The sequence below is a fragment of the Trachemys scripta genome, chromosome 7 (assembly GCF_013100865.1).
Source record: "Trachemys scripta elegans isolate TJP31775 chromosome 7, CAS_Tse_1.0, whole genome shotgun sequence".
Taxonomy (NCBI): Eukaryota; Metazoa; Chordata; order Testudines; family Emydidae; genus Trachemys; species Trachemys scripta.
The window spans coordinates 22,249,208-22,266,387 of NC_048304.1; the positions used below are offsets into that span (position 1 = coordinate 22,249,208).

The 17,180-nt window shown below is 44.3% G+C and overlaps 1 protein-coding gene across 5 annotated transcripts in view; it reads right to left on the bottom strand.

The window, feature by feature from the left end:
* The window catches only part of CHCHD6 (coiled-coil-helix-coiled-coil-helix domain containing 6), a 171,877-nt gene that overhangs the window by 37,892 nt on the left and 116,805 nt on the right, over positions 1-17,180 (bottom strand). For all 5 annotated transcript variants that reach the window (XM_034776375.1, XM_034776373.1, XM_034776374.1 and 2 more), the window contains one exon: positions 14,103-14,238. In XM_034776375.1, coding sequence (XP_034632266.1) covers positions 14,103-14,238 — 136 coding nt within the window. The remainder of the gene's footprint in view (positions 1-14,102; positions 14,239-17,180) is intronic.

The window sequence follows — 17,180 nt, forward strand, 5'->3', positions numbered from 1 at the left end:
TGTGCCTAAGGAGACTTTGGTCAAATATGTTTTTTTCCTTTTAATCTGGTCCTTTAATTCTCTACATGAGCAGGTTATGAAGTCCCCCCCCCCCCCCCCCCCCCCCCCCCCCCAATCACTGTCCTGCCTGGGCAGTAAGCAGTGAAAACAAGCTACCAAGAAACTGACATCTGGCTGACAACTAGCCACAAATACTGCTGATTAGCAGGAAAAGGTGCTCAGGCCAGCTAGAATTAGCAGCTGCTCTGGATTCAGCTGGTCCCAAGTGCTTACGTTTCCCAGGCATGAAGTATCTGACTGGACAACCCACACTGGGCAAAACTAAAAGTAGCCTTAAAACCATCAGCTCTCTGTTCCTTGCAAGACTATTCAGATGGTTGCTCATACCCAATCATACCACCTCACGTTTTGTCCTAGAAAGAAAAACGAGAGCATTGAGAGAGGTTTTGGGGATAGGCAGTTAACTTTTCACTAAATAGGTCACTCTTGCAGTGTCCAGCCTTCAGAAAATCAAGGTCATTTCACAGCACATTGGGAGGAGGTAAATAACCTTGCCTTTTCTTTCCATCTCTCTAAAGTCTGAAGCCCTCTGCATAGTCCCACTACCTTGGTTTCAGCTATTCCTTGACTGAGAATAGACAAGTTCAGATTGGTCTCATTTTTGTAGGTAGTCACAGAATGAACACTAGAAGCACAGCACACAATACTGTCTTTTGTTATTTATTTATATTTTTACTGCATGGGCCCAGGCTGTAATCTTCAGGCACAGGAGACCTACTGAGACACCCACATTATCAGAGGGCTTTACTGGGTTTTATGGTGGTTTACTGCAGCAAATATCAGACTTGGCAATACATGATGAAACTTCATGAAAGGTGCCACGTGCCGCTTGGGATCTCTCTCCCCCGCCCCTCTCTTTTGGTTTCATACTGCATTATGCAAGGAGCTTAAAAACTATCTGCTGTCTCAAGTCCCTGCTGTTGCTTCTGTGTGAACAGACAGCCCATTTCAGAACAAGCTGGTGCAAAGTTTCAGGTTTACATTAAATGGCTTCTGAAGCACCTTTCCACCTCCACAGAAAGTAGTGCCAATATGACCTAGCAAAGACACACTGGAGTTTAGGACAGGCTGGCAGGAATGAAATTGATATTGCTTTTTTGGACATTACTCCCCCATGTGCTCAACAGCAACCTTGACCTGCTTTCTGATTTATATTGTATAGGTGAATTTAGTGCTCATGAACACGGAGACTATCACACAGGCAAACACCAGACATAGCAAGGCACGCACAGTCAAGCTCACCACTCACTGCTCTTCCAGTGCACCTCAATCCTATTCTACAGTACCCAGGTCATTCCAGCTCAAGTTTCCAACTCTGCCTTCCCGATGCATCTCACTCTTCTCCTACAGTACCCACCGCTATCCCAACCTCCTAGGCTCTTCACAATTGTCACTACTTCTGTACACCATGCCCCTTTGAAAATGCACTGTGACAGCAGTAACAGAATTCTGATCCTCCTGACTCAAAAGCCCAGGACCAATTTAGCTAAAGGAAGTTCTTAGGGTATGACTACACAGGGATAAAAGATCCATAGCACAGCAGTGGCTACCTGGGTCAGCTGACTTGGCTCGGGGGCTAAAAACTGCAGTGTAGACATTCAGGGTCAGGCTAAAGCCTGCGTTCTGGGACCCTCCACCGTCACAGGGTCCCAGAGTTCAGGCTCCAGCCTGAGCCCAAATGTCTACACTGCAGTTCTTCAGCCCCAGAGCCTGAGCCCCACAAGTCCAAATCAGCTGACCTGGGCCAGCTGTGGGGTTTTTATGAGACAAAACAGAGGACAGCTACCGGTCATGAGTAGAAAACACCATGAAGGAAACAAAGCAGAATTTTAAAATAACCCAAACAGGCTATTTGAATTAAGGAAGCAAAGAATATCAGAGGCTGTTAATGTCTATTATGTTTAAAGGTGCCTTTTGTTCAATTTGCTTATTTTTTCCCCAGGCTAGAGCATTTAGACCCACGTTTCAGACTCCTTGAAAAGGAGATTGGAAGATTCAATAGACTAAAGGTCATTGGTGGCCTGCATGAAGTGAGTGGTTGGGGCTTAAGCCCACTTCTTAAAAGATAGGTGTACACATAATAAAAACCACCAGCACACTTGTAACTAACTGGCCCTCTTAGTCTTTCTGCTAAGATTGCCAACAAGGATCAAATGGGCTGCAGAGAACCAACTCTCCTCTTTCCATGAGTGGAGGTCCAACTAGGTCAGGGTTGAGGAACACCACATACAAAGCAGCACATAGAGGAAAATGGAACCACCAGTACAGGTGGTCTACCAGTTCTGGGGTTAGATGACGTTAGTCTACCGAGATTACCCAGCACTAAACTCACTCTTAAAAAAAGATGGGGGTTACATCCCTGTGAGTAAAGGATACAGTGCCAATTCATCACAGTAGATGTACAGGTGCTCTGCAGAGTTCCTAGATACCTAATCCCAGAGTGCATGTTCTACTGGGAAATTAGGAGTCTTCAAAAATATGAAACAACTGACCTGTGCTTGGCAGGGTGGATTGAATCTGGTAAACATTATTTCTGTTACCTGACCTGGTGAAGTGGCCCAGCAGATGATCCACTCAGAAAAATAGCAAACTCAATCCTTATGGACAGCGGTGCAGGCTGATATGAGTGGAGTAAAATTCAGAGCCAGATGGTTGGAGGCAATGGGATCTGACAGAAAGATAACTGAGCAGAGGGCAAGCAGAGAGCTTGAAGAACAGAGGCAGAAGCGCCAAAATTTTACAGGGTATAAACTAAACATTTTAAAGATAAAACAACTGTTTTCTGGTTGCATTATTTTTAAATCGCTCCCCCCTAACGTACCCAGGGAGCCATTGGCTAGATGATGATCTTTAAACTCTCCTCACCATACCTTATCAGGCTAATTCAGAGCAGAAGGCTGGCTGAACCTAAAGCCCGTTTACACAGGACAAACTCAGCATTCATCAGGGACAAAGACTAAACACATTGTCAAAATAATTTTTCCTGCATTTCTGGACACATGCTCAGGCTTTACACAGCAGAATGGTAGGCCAGTCTCTCTCTGGAAACTATTCAATACGTGTAACGCTGCAGCACCGAGTTACCTCTAAAGACTGTGCATTGTTTGCCTTATATTACAAAAGGTAGCTAGTTCAAATCCTAGCATGTGAGCAGTTTTGCAAATAAATTCTAAGAATACTTTGCATTTATAAAGGCCCTTTCACAAGATCTTAAAGCACTTTACAAAGGTGAGTAAGCATTAACCTCATTTTACAGATGTCAGTACAGAGAGATTAAGTATCTACCAAAAGGACACAGTAAGTCAGTAGCAGAGCTCACTCCAAGTTCTATGCTTTAACCACTATCACAGAGTGCTTCCCTCAGGTCTTCTTGTATCAGTATTTGAAGAGTGTCAAGCACTAAGGCGGCAGAGAGATTACTTACAGTGGTTTGAAAATGGCGAGCCATTACTCACAAAATACACATGGAGTCTTAGGAAATATCTCCTAGCAAGGAGATCGGTTAGATGGCAGAACAGTCTCACAAAGGGGTCGAAGTTGCCTTTACTGGAGATACATACACTATACAAAGTTGAACAAAACACATTAATTTTAGATTTGGTGAAAGGTGCCAATTCAACAGCCCTGGAGACAGAAGATCTCTATCCACAGAAGCAGGACAACAAAAGCAGTAGCCCAACACTTCTCCTCCTATGTCCCACAGTCCTAACCTGAAAGCATCACCTCCCAGCATGGGCAGGGTGGGGGTAGGGGGAAGTTTCAGTGCCCCTGTTCTCATTTCTATAACTACCAGCAAAAACTGCAATTAATGCTTATTGCAATGGTCATGTTTGATGCAGACATTTTCCCATCGGACTAAGAGCAAACAGCCATCAGAGTAACTACTTTCAAACGCTACCAACCAGGGATGGATCTAAATCGACTGGCGAAAGGGAATACATCTGATTACTAATCCTGGAGCCATTCAGACCACCTACTAAAGACATTAAAAACTAAACACAGCATTTTGGAATGGATATAGGGACGCAACAAACTTCATGTTGTAGGGAACAATTGGGCACTGACCTCTCAGGGTATAAATCACATGGAACCCAATAGTGATAGACTTAAAGTGCTCAATCTATTCAGTTTATCAAAGATAAGTGAAGAGGTGACTATAAGTACCTACACGGGAAGCACATATTTGATAACGGGCTATTCAGTCTAGCAGAGAAAGATATAACATGATCCAATGGCTGGAAGTTGAAGCTAGACAAATTGAGAGGGGAAATAAGGCATACATTTTTAACAGTGAGGGTAATTAACCATTGGAATAATTTACCAAAGGTCGTGGTAGATTCTCCATTACTGGCAATTTTAAATCAAGATGTTTTTCTAAAAGATATGCTCTAGGAATTATTTTGGGGAACTTCTGTGATCTGTGCTACACAGGAGATCAGACTAGATGATCACAATGGTTCCTTCTGACCTTGGACTCCATGAACAGATCTCCAATTTCTACAACTCTGATGGAAAGCTATATCCAGGTTGCCTCATCCCTCATAAGTCATAACCAAATTAAACTCCATTCCCTGACAACAGGAAACAACAGGTTGCACATTTCAGGGCTACTTTTGAAATTCTTGGGAGATTAAAGCCATTTGGCCATTGACCTTGCGTTACTAATCTGCAGATGCAACCAACTGCAATTTTTGTGGGTCTGTCTCAGTCTATCCTGAGTCTCAAACAAATACCACTCTTCACCTGGGAAATCAACTTCTTTCTACTCTCAGCTGCTTGGACACTAATGTTTCCCAGAATTAGTTTGGATAAAAATGTCCACACATCCAACATGTCAACATAGTCCTGTGGCCCTATGAAATCATGAAAAATGCAACACTACAGCGCACTGTTACATTCCTTTTGGCCCTGAAGAACAAATTCCTAAATGCAATAACCCTCACCAAAGATATGCTATGTTCACTCAGGAAGACACTGCCTATTTCTGTGTATGTTACATCACTAGAGAGTTATGCATTCAAACCCAGAAACACAGAATTAGAGAGTCCTGTTAGGTATGACAGCTCTGAATACTCCACTGTATACTTACTGTCTAGGAATTTATCCTAAAAATGATCTAGCTTAAAGTCGCTAGGATAGAAGAGGTCCAATCCTTTCCGAAATACTGTATACAAGAAGACATACCTACTTCTTGCTTCTAATGAGTAGAAATCTTTAAAAATCTCTGGTTTTAACCCAACCCCATTGAAATTAGCTAGTACTCCACAGAAGTGGGTGAATAGTTAACAGGAAATAGTTTATTTCAACTGATTTATCTTTTTTTATGAATAGTTCATAAGCAACTTACAATTTTCTCAAATCTGTTTGCCAGATTTCCATAAACAAGTTTCAGTTTGCATATTTTCATAAGCAGTTTGTAACAAGTATTCAAAATTAGTTTTGGTTGGACGTACCAATTATAAGGCAGCTGGCTAACTCTGACTGCACATATGTTACATGGCCTGATTTCTGTTCCCTGACTTAGATGTGCATAATCCTTATACCTTGTCTATATTAGGGAAATTTTCCAACTGGTGTAGGTAAACTGATTTTAAAATCATTAAGAGCTATAATGTAAATCCAGTTTTAAATGTTGCAACATAGCCTTACCCATTTTTACTAAGCTGGTTTCAAGACTACCTGGGGAATATGCATACTGACATTAACTTTACCTGGGAGCAGGCCAGAGATAAGAAGAGCTATTAGGAAAGAAGTCAGGCCCTAGGGTAACCCAGTCCCATTGAGAATAGCAGATGTGTACAAGAGACTCTTTTGGAGAAGAGAACTTGGGGGTCATCAAATCCTTCTTCTTTCATTCAAGGTACCGGGATGGTTAACAATGTGACAAAGTGGGAGTTTTTTCCAATACCTTTTATGAATTCTATGTATGCCTCAGCTTCCCTTGAACCTACCCAGTGGAGAATATGGGATTATATCTGTTGTTGGGGGCAGCACAGACCAGAAGACAGGTGTGTGGGTGTCATCCAGCTATCTGAGCAGTATGAACAGGTCATTAAAAAGGACTGGTATAGGCTGACTCTTATCAATGGAAAATCTGAGAGACAATGTAAACTCCAATGATTTTACAATCAATCCTCAATTGCGGAAACCCCCAGCATGTGGGGTTGTGAACTCAGCATAGCCCTGCCTCGAGAACAAAGGACTGAGAGGTGCGAGGTGGGGAATAAATGCTGGTTGCTGGGAGCACCGGAGAGGGGAATGGACTAAAAGTCAAAGAGATGGAGTCCATCACAGCTTGGCTGGCCCATTGGGGCCAGAATGGACTATGGTGTAACTTCTGCCTCTCTGTGCAAATCTCAGGACTTCTGATTGTGTGCCAGGTGACTAATAAATTGTTACCTTGTTTTGAAAAGGCTGCCTGTGTCACTGTAAAAACTCACTGAGAGCATTGTGCCCTGGCAGGCACAGTACAAGCCTCCCGCAGGAATCTGCTCTGCTGCAGGGAGCCAGAGAGAGAATCAGGGAATGCTAGTGCTGAAGGCCCAGTCTTGGCGGCCATTGTCCTGCTCCTAGATCCATGTATCCTTGGGGCCTGGTCCACTAACGGGGTCACTTCTAAGAAATGTTACAGAATACCCTGTGACTCCGTGACACACAATTAAAGACACAATTCCATGTTGCCCTATCAGGCTAACAAGGACTTTTGCTTAGAACATGCCACCCTGTTAGGTGTTGATCCTGAGGGAAAAGGTTAAGTGGGTCCTGCTGAGGCAGGAGACTTTAGCTGGCTATAACGCCTCTTTGGAGCATGGGGGAAATGAGGGCTATAGGGTGTGGCCAGAGCAGTACCGGAGGAAGAATCCTGGCGCACAGCCAACCACGGGGAGAAGTTCTGAGCTGATTTTTATGTTCGCTTATTGCTTTCTTAAATAATGCCAAACTCCAGGAAGGTGGCACATTTGGGTTTTACGTAGCATGTGGACTGTGTAGCACAGATAGGGAAAGGCACTTGTTCACATGTGTTAATACACACTGATGATATGCCAGCTTGGAAACACCAGGGCTTTGTGAAGCTCTGTGATACAGAGCAAAATAAATAACTTGTGCCTTTAGCTTTGTAAATACTGGGTGCATGCAGCAGCCATTTCCATTTTAAGTAGGCCAACATTTTACTCTGGGACATGCCTCATATATTAAAGGGTGCTTTATGTCCTTCAGGCAGCTCCATATTTTTACTTTTTCCACCAATGAACACTAGGGCACATGAAAAGCTTTTGTGTATGGACCAAAGAGAGATTCTTCGGAACCAGGAATCTCTGCCAAAGGATCTAAACAATCGTTTCCAGTTCTTTCCAATTAGAAGCAAAATATGGATCATTTTCACCTTTGCAAGTAATAGGCTAGGAGAATGCCTGGGTACAGTTAATCTGAGGCTGCTCTCCTCAGAGTTTATGACTAAATAAACAGCAGCTGCTTGCAGCTTGCGGCCTCTCCACTGATTCCCTTGTGAGGGCCATTTATTGAGTCATAAACTCTTCCAATACCGTTATCACCACAGCATTTGCACAAACAAAGGGTAGAAGAGAGAAAGATTAAAAACTGAACTAACTTTACAGGGAAAGCAAGAGAAAACTTTACAGATCCATTTGCATTTTAAAAAGGTAGGTGGACATATGCGGACCGCAGAGTGGGAATATACCACAGGGGATGGCTGAGTGCTCCAAGCTCCAGGTATAAAATGCACAGACTTCTCTGAGACTACATTTGGATTCCAGAAAGGAAGTATTGTCCATCAGCCTTCTGAGCTAGAGATATAGTGTTCCATGTGGTATAATTTCAGTATATGTATATATCTTTTCAACGAGGCTTTAACGAGGCCCTACATGCTCTACAAGGTTGTTAAAAATCCTCTGGTACACCTCATCAGAGTAGGATTCGCCTCAGCATACATGGCCAGTTTTCCTCCCTCATACTTTTGTGCAAGGTGGTGGGTAGCACAGAGGTAGAGAGAAAAGGATGAGGGAGAATTATGAACTCCTCATAACTTTACGTAAGCACCTGCTACTGACAAGAGAGAATGGTAATATGGCAGGACCCTACTGAGTGAAGCCTGTGTGTGGCCTCAGCATTACATAAAACACAGCCTGGCCATAAGCTTCAGATGAGCCAAAGGGCTGCTCGATGGACAGCAATAGATCCAGCGGAGGTCAATTTATCATGTCTAGTACAGATGCGATAAATCGAACACCGATCGCTTAGCATTGATTCCGGTACTCCACCTCAACGAAAAGCACAAGGGGAATCGACGGGAGAGTGTCTCCCACCAACACACCACAGTGAAGACACCGTGGTAAGTAGATCTAAGTACGTCGACTTCAGCTACGTTATTCATGTAGCTGAAGTTGCGTAATTTCGCTCAATCTCCCCCCCCCCCCCCCCCCCCCCCCAAACACATCCCGTCGTTTAGACCAGCCCAAAATGTCAGCTTGGCTGGTCCATAAGAAAAAGGTCCTGGTGACGCTAGGGTGGCAGTCTGAGGGAAGGGGCAACTACTCACAGAGAGGCAAACCTCTGCAGGCATTTGTGAGGAGAGAGAAGGGTTAAGGTGTCAGGTCCACTGGCTCACTCTTGTAGGTCATCCTTTCTGCGTAGGGGCTGATGGGAGATTTGATTGTATAATGACAGGTTATGTAACAAATGAGGCAGAAAATTCTCTAACAACTAAAACCGCAGGTGAAATTCAGATTCTATCTACTCTCGAGGGCAACAGAGGAAGGAGCCTTTGGAGGAGCAAAGACTCAGACATATTTACAGAAAAGGGAAACAGGGAGGCAATAAAATACTGCTGCAAGCCTAGGGGGCCCGATTCAGGATGGGGCCTGGAGGCTTGATAAAAAAAACAAAGGCCGTTACTATTTGCTCACAACGACACCTGTCTCCCTACCTGTGCTCCAAGAAACAAATTAATCAGATTTCCATTGGCCCCCTCCTCTCCTCTCCCCACCCCCACCCTTGGCATGAAAGAAAATAGCAGCCTGGTCTTTCAATTCTAATTGTATGCAAGCTGTGGTAGCTCCTGGTGAAATTTGCAGTCAATAAACTAGAGACAATTTGAAGAGACACAATGGGAGCTGCCCCTCCCACAGCTTCACCATTATCCCAGCTATTATTTAGGTCTAATAGCAGTGATTTTATGCTTTCTTGTCTGAAGTTCTGCAGAGATATGAAAACAGACCCAAACTAAACAGGAGACATCACAAGCAGGCCACTGTGATAGTCAATGTGCTTCCCAGCAAGCAAGACACAGCGAGCTCAGGATGCTGGTGCTCCAATAATGGAGAGTACTTAGGTGGAATAATACTCACTAGAGTCAGTACTGAGGCTTCTAAACTCACTGTTAGATAGGCTCCAATGGAGATTTGAAACCTGGTCTCAGAAAGTGCCTCCCAAGTTCTTCTCCTTTGCTGGGAGGAGGAGACATTAGAAAAGTAGCCCCACATTCACTTGCATGAACTGCTTAAGAGGAAGTAAATAAGTGAAGCATATTCTGTGGGTCAAAGCCAGGGAAGAGGGGATTTCCCTTACATTTCCTCAGCACACACCTTCACTTCATCCCTGCCCATCAGCCTCTGCCCCATCAAGCCCACAAGAGTAAAAACAGCCACCATCTTAAATGGACCCAAAGGGTTTTCCACGGCTTGGCACAGGTAGCAGTATTTCTATGGCACAGAGATAGAGTCCAGGAGCCAAGGGGCCTCTCCTTCCCTTGTCCCATGATTTTTCATCAGGTGAACAGCATTCCCCTCTTCCCCTTGTCCACAATGCCTCTTTGGGGATGCTCTTTTCCAGAGTTGGCCTTGTTCCAAGCACCCCTTGCCTTGCAGAGTACGCTGCTGAGATTGGTCACCGACCCTGGCAGCTCAGCCAACAATGCCAAACTCACAGTCTTAGAGCCTCTATTGCTCTCTCATTCTCCTCCCTTCATCATTCTGCTGCCTCATTAGGAATCCCAGCTCTTGGCCTGCAGACAGACGGCTGCCCTCTCCCCTTTGTTCCTTAATAAAACAGCAGGTTTGCAGAAGTCCAGTGTCATCCTGGTCACTCTTTCAGAACTCACTGGAACCCCAGCAAAGGGCTAGTGCTGAGACAGGCCAAGGAACCAGGAGGGGAAGGAAATGCCTCAAATATATTTTCAAACTAAAGGGGATGGAATTATACAAGGAAAAAAAAAAAAAAAAAAAAAAAACAAGAAAGAAGTGAATTCTTCTATCTGTTTGTTAATGAGGTTGGGGAACTCAGGGCACATGCAACATTTCGGGCTCAGGGAGATTTTCAGAGAGAATAGGGGATTTTTCAAAGGACGGGCTCTGACGAATACAGGCTCTGGAAGGGGTGGAGGAACAGTAGCCATCTATTGGGAGCTGCAATTTTCACTTCTATCATAGTTCAGAGTCCTCCCATCCTGTGTCTAGTTACTGTGCCCAGGGGCTCTCACAGTAAAATTTTTGGAGGCCTCAGAGTTCAGCCACCACTCTTGCTGTTGGCCACTAAGATAATTTTTCTTAAAATACTTAATTAACTTTAGGAAAAACAAATAAATACACACATATACAAGTCCAAATCATAATTTATTTATGAAGGGTTTTCTTTTTTTGCAGACTCAATAATAAAAATAATGTTCAGTTCTCTATTCTTTACTGGATCTAAACAGAATAGAAACACAAATATGGTGCTTTGCACATTCTTGTCTTTTGCTGTTTTCTTTTTGGTTGCTTTTTAAAAAAAAGACTTGCTAACTAGTAAGTCTGCTGCTGCGAAAAGTAATATCTGTATGTTTGCTAATATCACTTTTCATAGCAGAATTATTAGCTAGTTAGGAGGCTCTGATAAGTGATATTAACAACTGTACAAATATCAATTTTCACAGCAGACTTACTCAGCCCTGGCAAGCCAGGGGACAAATTAAGCCCAGGACGGGGAGCAATGGGTGCCGGGGCAATAGGGGGGGGGGGCGGGAAGGTAAGTCCAGGTCAGGGCCCACCACCTCACAGTCAGAGCCTGGGGCTGGAAGAGGCTGCAGGGGGCCAGGGACAAGGGGGCAGGGAGTGAGCCCAGAGCCAGTATCTGCCGCTGCTTGGCTGGGATCCAGGGCCAGAGCCCAAAGTCCCACGACTGGAAGCTGCTACCTGCCGCCCCAGGGTTGATGCCCAAAGCCCAAGCCTCACTGACCCCGGGAAGGTGGGGGACTCACTGGCTGCCAGCTCCTCCAGCGTTTGTGGCTCAAGGGGGGAGGGGGGGGGGGAAGGACCAACACTTCTGGTGGCCCTGGGGGAGAGGCACTAATTTGCCCTGCCCCATCACTGCCCAGGAGGCTGTGGCCATTGTGGCCACATTTGAGAAATGCTGGTTTAAACTATGTCCTGGGCACCGTTCTGCCACCATCAGGGGGAGCTCTCAGAGCACTACAGGATTCATTAAGTAACATATGATGAGCATTACAAGATCTTTGGTGAAGGAAAGGCACTAGTGAGGGCAAAGCATTTGTATGCAAATGAACTGAAGTCACCTGTATACAGTGGCTAGCGGGAGCCAACACCCCTCCGTCTAGAAATCAAGCTCAGCTCAGTTTAAAAGCATCACAAAGTTCTTCCCTCTCCCCCACTCTTCTCCAAGGTGAATCTACAAACGTGCAGGAGAGCTTGAGGAAGTGGGACATTCGGTACAAGATGTAAATTTAAGAAAAGTTTTTTCATGAAAAATAGCCATTGCCTGTGCTTAGGCAATGCACACATCTTGGGGTTCAGAGGACACCATGCACCAGTGGGGTTAACTACCATGGCCAGATTTAAACCTGGGGTAAGCCAGAGAACTCACTGAAGCTGTAAGCGCTTACACCAGGGCTCCATTTGGTTCAGTGTTTTCAGAACCTTTTAATTCATAGATTATAAAGCCAGAAGGCACTGTTGTGATTATCTCGTTTGACCTCTTGTATAACACAGGCAACATGACTTCCCTGAATTCATTCCTGTTTGAACTAGAGCATATCCTCTGGAAAAACATCCAATCTTGGTTTAAAAATGTCCAGTGATGGAGAACTCACCACAAATGCTAACCTCAGAGCTCAGAGTTACCCTGGCAGTAGCCTCTCTTCCCTCCCACTACATACAGAGATTTCCTGCCACCTTGCCGTCGCCTGCGGCACATGAATGTAATATGTGCTTCAATACCCTGCCAGCACCTCTTTCCAGCAGATTTCCACAACATCAAGGGAAACTTTCTAGCAAGGTTCAGTGTACACAGAAGTCTCTGGGAACTAAAAATTGCCCAGGTATTTGGTTTATAAAGAAAACACACCACTAAAAACACCTCACAACCTCCAAGCTAATAGGATCTTCCACTGCCCTCTGCTGTTCCCAGTCATTCAGCTTCCAATTTCCTCTTTAATAATGTCAGGCAGGGGCTCAGGACTGGCAGCGTCCCAGCTTCTTTCCCAGGCGAGTTGGAGCTGCAGCTTGTGAATATGCTGAAGTTTAATGCAATCTGTCTTCTTTGGTAATCACATTCCGTCTGCACTGGGCGCAATAAAGATGTATTGGTAAATGCATTTGCTAAAGATATACTCCGCTGAAAAGGCTACAAGCCTGATTTACAGGAGGCAAAGAGGAAGCATTGCCTAGCAGAGACTGGCAAGAGAGGTGCTCTGCTCTGCACACAGCAACAGAGGGGCAGAGATCGTGCAGCAGCAGCACAGGCCCTGCTTTACTTTAGAGCTGAGGAAGAAAAAGAAACCACATGTTTTGGGAGCCGGTGACTTTAAAGATATCAGAGAAAAGCCTTTTCCCTGGCAGCTTTAACCTTGCCGATTTGCAGACATACAAAGACCTTCTTTATAAACAGGAAGGAAAAAAATTCCACTAGGACTTGCAACAACATTTGGTCTAATATATCCTGACAATTTTCCCATCTCCTTCTGTTGGGGCTTCTTCTGGGAGCCGGCTGGCAGCTTGTTTCATGTTATACTTAAATCAGGCAAACATCTTCCCCTCACAATGCTAATGCAAAGGAGAGAGGCTCCCTTCACAACAATCTCAGCCTCTCCCTTTCACACAAGAGATCCCATGAGAACTATCTCGGTCTCATATTCTCTACAAAGCTCTGCTTTTGCCCTGAAGCCCACCCCACCATAAACCCTGACACTGTTCAAGAAATTGCTCAGTCAGAGCGGATGGCCCTGTACCTGGAAGGACACTTTCCTCTTTTCTTACACACTAGAAATCCCATATCTTATACTCACCACCATCTCAAAGTCTATTTTTGCCAGTTGAGAGCCCTGGAAAGCGTGAATTTCCAGTGGAAGTGGTCTGTGAATTGTGCATCTTTTCCACTCCCTTTCTTTTGTTCAAATACTAATGGACTAATTCTTCCAAGATGCTGAGCAGCCAAAATTGATAGATGTTAATGGCAGTTGTATGCGCTCCGTACCTCTGAAGATCAGATCATAAGGGGTGCAGGTTTCCTATACTGGGCCAGCAATTTTGGGATACCCATAATCCCTTAGATGAAACACCTTGGTCTAATTTGCCAATCTAGGGGAACTAAGGGCAAGCAGCAACAATAGGAGGCAAGCCCCCAATTTTGGGGTGCAATACTAGGAGATAGAGAGCACTTAGAGCTCTGGTCATTCAAAAATATTGCTGGTGTTGGAAATCTTGCTTTGCCATCTTAAATGTGAAGGGTGCAGCTTGGATGGTCCACTGGAAAAGTTGAGATTTGGGGGAAATGACAAGATGCATGAGAAGCTTATCAGAAACCCAACAGTGGTTGGCACTACTGTCTCAAGATGCTAACTCAGAGCATCAGCACCTGCTGCAATTGGGGGATTCAGCAGCCTGTGGGGAGGTCCTGGGGAGAGATTGAGGCCTGTGAGCATTCTGACCTTGCCATCAGAGCCACAGCAATCTGAGAGAAACCTCCCCATAAGGAAAACACCATGCAGAGAGGACAGCAAAGCCAGCAGGATGCAGTGGGGAAGTAACAGTTACCTTCTGTGCTGCACTAACACAGCGCTGGTACTCCTTGGCCAGCTCCGAGCACTTGAGCACTTCATGCTTGTTTTCCTGGTAGCACTTCAGAATCTCAGACTGCAGCCCTGCGCATAGAGGCTCAGTGTTCCTCCGTCTGTAGGGAAAACGAGGACAGGAGGATCTGTGACAAGGGTAATGTTCACCTCCTTACTTCAACTCTACCAGTTCCCATTCATATGCCAACCCCTGCACTGGAACCCCCACGAGAAAAATCAAAAAATAAGTTATCCAGTAGGAATAGCAACCACCAAAGGAATCATGCCTTTCAGTTGAGGAGTTCAAAGCACTTAGCAAATACCAGCCTCATAATCTCCCATGAGGTTAGGAAGGGTTATCCCTACTTAGCAAGTGGGGAAAGAGTCAGAGAGATTAAATAATTTGCCCAAATCACACAAAAAATCTTTAGCAGAGCTGGAGGTAAATCCCAGGAATCCAGGCTGAACCACAAGACCCTCCAAAACAACCAGATGTCTACCCTAAGAGTCGGAGGAGCAACCATGACTTGTTGAATAAGCCACCTCATTCTCCAATTTACGTCACAGCTATTAAAGCATGTCAAAACACAACAAAAAAGAGCAGGTTTACATATGTGACTGCAGCTCAAGTAGGCATGCGACTGCAGCTCAAGTAGGCATGCATGAGCTAGCTTTCATCTAGCTGGAGCTATAAAGCTGTGGCAGTGCAGGTTTCAGCGTGGGCTAGTTCCACATGTAATTACCCAGGGTTCTAGATGAGCTTGTACAGTCTGCATTGCAGTCCATGCTGCCATGGCTTCACTGCTTCAGCACACTAGCTAGTTAGATTAAAGCTAGCTGAGATACATCTACTCAGGCTGCAATCAGACCCCATGATTGTCATGTAGACTTACGGGAGGTGTCTGAAGAGCATCTATAACTTGTTGAATAAACCACCTCACAATCTCCAATTTAAGTCACAGCTATTTAAGCACTTCAAAAAACCAGCAGGCTTGGGGTCATCATGACCATTCTAGTGGCTAGCAAAAGTAGGGAGTAAGAGTGTAACTAAATATGTTTTTTTTATTTTTTGAAGTCGTCAATTTAATATTCATCTATAGGTGACATTTACAGCTACCCAGGTATATCTCATATACTATAAGATATGCGTTTACATACAACACACAAGTAGCAACAGTACAAATAATGGAGAAGGCAGAGGTGAAACACCACCAGCAATGATGGTACTTACGTACTAAGCAAAGTGCCATCATCTACACAGACATGCATACACAAACTGCAGGATTTGCACCACACTTTAGAACTTGTGTGCAAGTGTGTGCATATGTTAAGGAGGGAGTGCTCACAGGAAGAAATTCTCAGATGTAATCTACTACACCTTAAATCCTCACTTTTCCTATACTGCTACATTTGTAGATCGGTCTCTGAACATTGAGCCCAGCTCTTCTTTCCACAGCACTTGATCCTACAGGCAAATTGTAATCCTGTGCAATGACATCACATTCATTTCCTGAGCAACAAAAATGGTGTCATCAATGCATCCTTATGACTTCAGTGCACAATCAGGGAAGCGCTGAAAGTGAGTTTCTGGATGTTGCACCTGCTGCATATTTAAGCTATTATTTGAGTCATGTTTCTTTCTCCTGGGCAAAGAAACAAAAAATCCTGTGCTTCTTGGATCCTTTGTGACTGTAGTGAGGATAGGGGGGGAAGGGAGCTCTGACATGAACTTTCAGCCCTCGCATTTTTTAGGTTGGGGATGCATGCAGGGGGTGGGGGGCATGATGAGGGCAAAATATTCTGTTATATCTGGATACTTCTCTGAGAAAATTGTACTAGGACAATGTCCAAGAAATACACCTTCAGCCCTGATCACACCACCAAGTCTCAAGGGCAAAGCATTTATCAGGAACAACATGCCCCACATACCAGCCACAGCATGAAAAGTAACCGCAACATTGCTGTGCTTGCATTAGACACAGTCAAATAATTTAGACCCTCCTTCCCCCCCAAAAATGGTATGGTCTTTAGAAGGAAGATAATTCCTATGTAGGTAATTCCTATAAATCCCTGGACTTTGTTCATTATTTTATGTGTCATATTAAAACAAACCAAAAAAATCTTTTAAAAGCCTTCCAAAAGTTTGAAATGGAAAAGAACTTGCAGGGAACTTCAGACACTCATAAGATTGGCATTTTGCTCTGTCACTGCGATTTTAATATAATTCTAATCAACTCAGTGAGTCCTTCGAAACAATACCAAACAGTGCTAGGTCAGGAAATACCACCAAATCCCTCAATTCACTGGGAAAGTTAAGACTTTTTAAATTAGGTTTTTAACTCAGCATGTTAAAAAAAACCTAAAGTGTATTTTGTAACATCATCCAACAGGAGGAAGGGGGAAGAACGACACAATATGTTATGAAATCATTCATCTATATTCACCTGAATTTAACAGTGCGATATAAGCTTCTCAGATGGACGGATACATTTTAGAGAGTGTTTGGGTTTCACTTTGCCAGTCTCAGAATGGAGGGTCATTAAGCCCTTATTTGCTGGTTCCTCACCTGCTACGGTGCCTGCCTTCACTGACTAAGATCAATGACAAGTTAGGACACACCTGAGGGCTCATGGCACCCTCTTGCCCAGACTGTGCCAGGAGGTGCAGGCAGCACTGCACAGGGTTAAAAACAAAACCAAATTATAGAAAGCAGCTGGTGAGGTGCCTGCCACTGCCTTTCCCCTGTAATAGGTGAGAGATCAACCCATGTAAAGTGACAGAGGTTGCTTGGGAGGCAGCTGCATTACCAGTGTATTTGCTACTGCTTCACAGAACAGCCCAAAGAGCAGAGCGTTTACACAGCAACTGAATTTCAGTTAGCCAGAGTCATCACAAACACCTTATCCCTGCTTCAATAAATTAGTATTTTTTTCAAAATGAAAGCCAAGATCTCATCTACACACAAGTTGCACCAATTTAACTAAACAGGTTTAGATCGATAAACTAGAGGAATAAAACACAAAGACAGTTAAGTCAATTATGGATTTAAGACATTCTTAAA